This window comes from Phytophthora parasitica (assembly GCF_000247585.1).
Source record: "Phytophthora parasitica INRA-310 unplaced genomic scaffold supercont2.88, whole genome shotgun sequence".
Taxonomy (NCBI): domain Eukaryota; phylum Oomycota; class Peronosporomycetes; order Peronosporales; family Peronosporaceae; genus Phytophthora; species Phytophthora nicotianae.
The window spans coordinates 159,963-161,702 of NW_008649074.1; the positions used below are offsets into that span (position 1 = coordinate 159,963).

The window sequence follows — 1,740 nt, forward strand, 5'->3', positions numbered from 1 at the left end:
ACCACCCTCAGTATGAATGAGGCATGCGCACGTTCCTGAATACCATTTTATGGTATCTGTTGAGGTGGCGGCGAAGGGAGTGCTGACCGGTGCCTCTAAACGGGCAGTTCCAAACGAAGCAGAAGTGTTCTTCAATCCAGCGTGTGTCGTCCACCAAGGTCACGAACTCGGGCGGCTGGTAGAGTGGGCGCTCATAGAGTGCGCTATCAACGGATGCGTGAACACACACATTGTTTGACCGACTCCCAGCTCTCGCGTAGATGAAATCTCCTCCCATTAGGATCAGGTCGCCTTTGTTCAGAGTGATGTGTTGTCGGTCAGAGACCATGGCAACATTGTGGTTCCAACCATATCCGTAGATGTACGTGTTGTCTTCAGTAGCGATATACAGCGACCCTGGGACCGAGATGGACTTGACGCATTCGTCTCCCACCGGATCCGGCGAAAACCGGCGGCGGACGAGCTGGTTTGATGCACCCGCGACAGTCTTCAGGAACTGCCACTCTGCCACCTTGGAATCCGGGAAGAAGGTCAGATAGAAGCGCTGTAGATCCTCGGACAGGGCACTAATGCCCGAACACGATTGTCATCAGTGAGCACATCGTTCCAAGTCTCGTGGATCCATAGGTTCTTGTTGTCACGAGCCAAGGAGCGAAGGTGGTCGGTCTCGTCGTCGGGAACCGCGCGGTACATGACGACAAAGCCCTTCTTTTGGAAGTTGTGGATAACGTTCATAGCACTGCAGTTGGTGGTTGTTGTGCGATGTTTGCGAGGCTTGGTAGTAAGATGCTTGCCGAAGCTGGATAATTGGGAAATGCGGTGAAGATTTATGTCAAGCTCGACAATACTCGCACATACCCGTTGTTGAACAGCAAGCAAGTTGGCTTCCTCCATATTTTTCGACATATTAAAGCTCATCTCTTGCTCTCGTCAAAGCAAGATACGAATGAGGCAGGCAGGTCCTTGTCGTTAATCCATGCAGCTTTCTTACTCATAGCCGACAATGCTTTTGCTTGCATCGATTGAACGCTTCCTAGCAGAGTATGCTAGCTTTAGATTTCAACTGCTCATATCAATTTGTGTTGCGCTTTTACTGGAAGCAACATGCTCATGCGATCGAGAAGACATCATCGACTCGGAAACAACGCCAACTTTTTATTCTTGCGCAACGACAGAGCGGTTTCTCAAATATGAAATCAAAATGGTTTGGTAGCTTTATGGTACAGAAAGATATGAATATGGATATCTGTGCGCAAGTGCTCATTACAAGCATCAAGTTGCGGTGGAAGCTTTGTCTTGTAGCGTTAGTGTTGAAAAATGCAGTGGTTGAATCACAGGGCTGGCCTTTAAATTTCAAGTACCACAACATCTTTTGAAGGAGTTGCAAGAACGTCCACCAATTATTGGACACATACCAACTAATGTGCGGCTGTGGTAGCCATGGCATGTTTTTTTGTGTTGATGCCATACTGTGAAACCGTTGGGTCGCAACAGATGTCATGGTATGATTTTTTATTTTGGTACCATACCGTGAAACTTGTTGGATCGCAAAGGATGCTGTCGGTATATCCCTTTGCGCTAGCACTCCACAAATCGGTAGCCTAACATCAACCTCCTGCTTTAGTGATCTAGCGAAGTAATTGGATTGCCTTTCAAGCTCAAACAAACTGCGTAGGGAATACTGCTTCGGTTTGCTTGTTGGTTTGTCATTCTGCTAACAAAACCCGCTAGATCAGATTC

The 1,740-nt window shown here is 47.8% G+C and overlaps 1 protein-coding gene across 1 annotated transcript; it reads right to left on the reverse strand.

Annotated features, from left to right (window-relative positions):
• Nucleotides 1-7: 7 nt before the first annotated feature.
• PPTG_18496 (hypothetical protein) lies at nt 8-894 on the reverse strand (the record flags this gene model as incomplete). Its single annotated transcript, XM_008916733.1, has 2 exons — nt 8-511; nt 580-894. 2 exons carry the CDS (start codon nt 892-894, stop codon nt 8-10), a joined length of 819 nt encoding a protein of 272 aa, XP_008914981.1.
• Nucleotides 895-1,740: the final 846 nt, after the last annotated feature.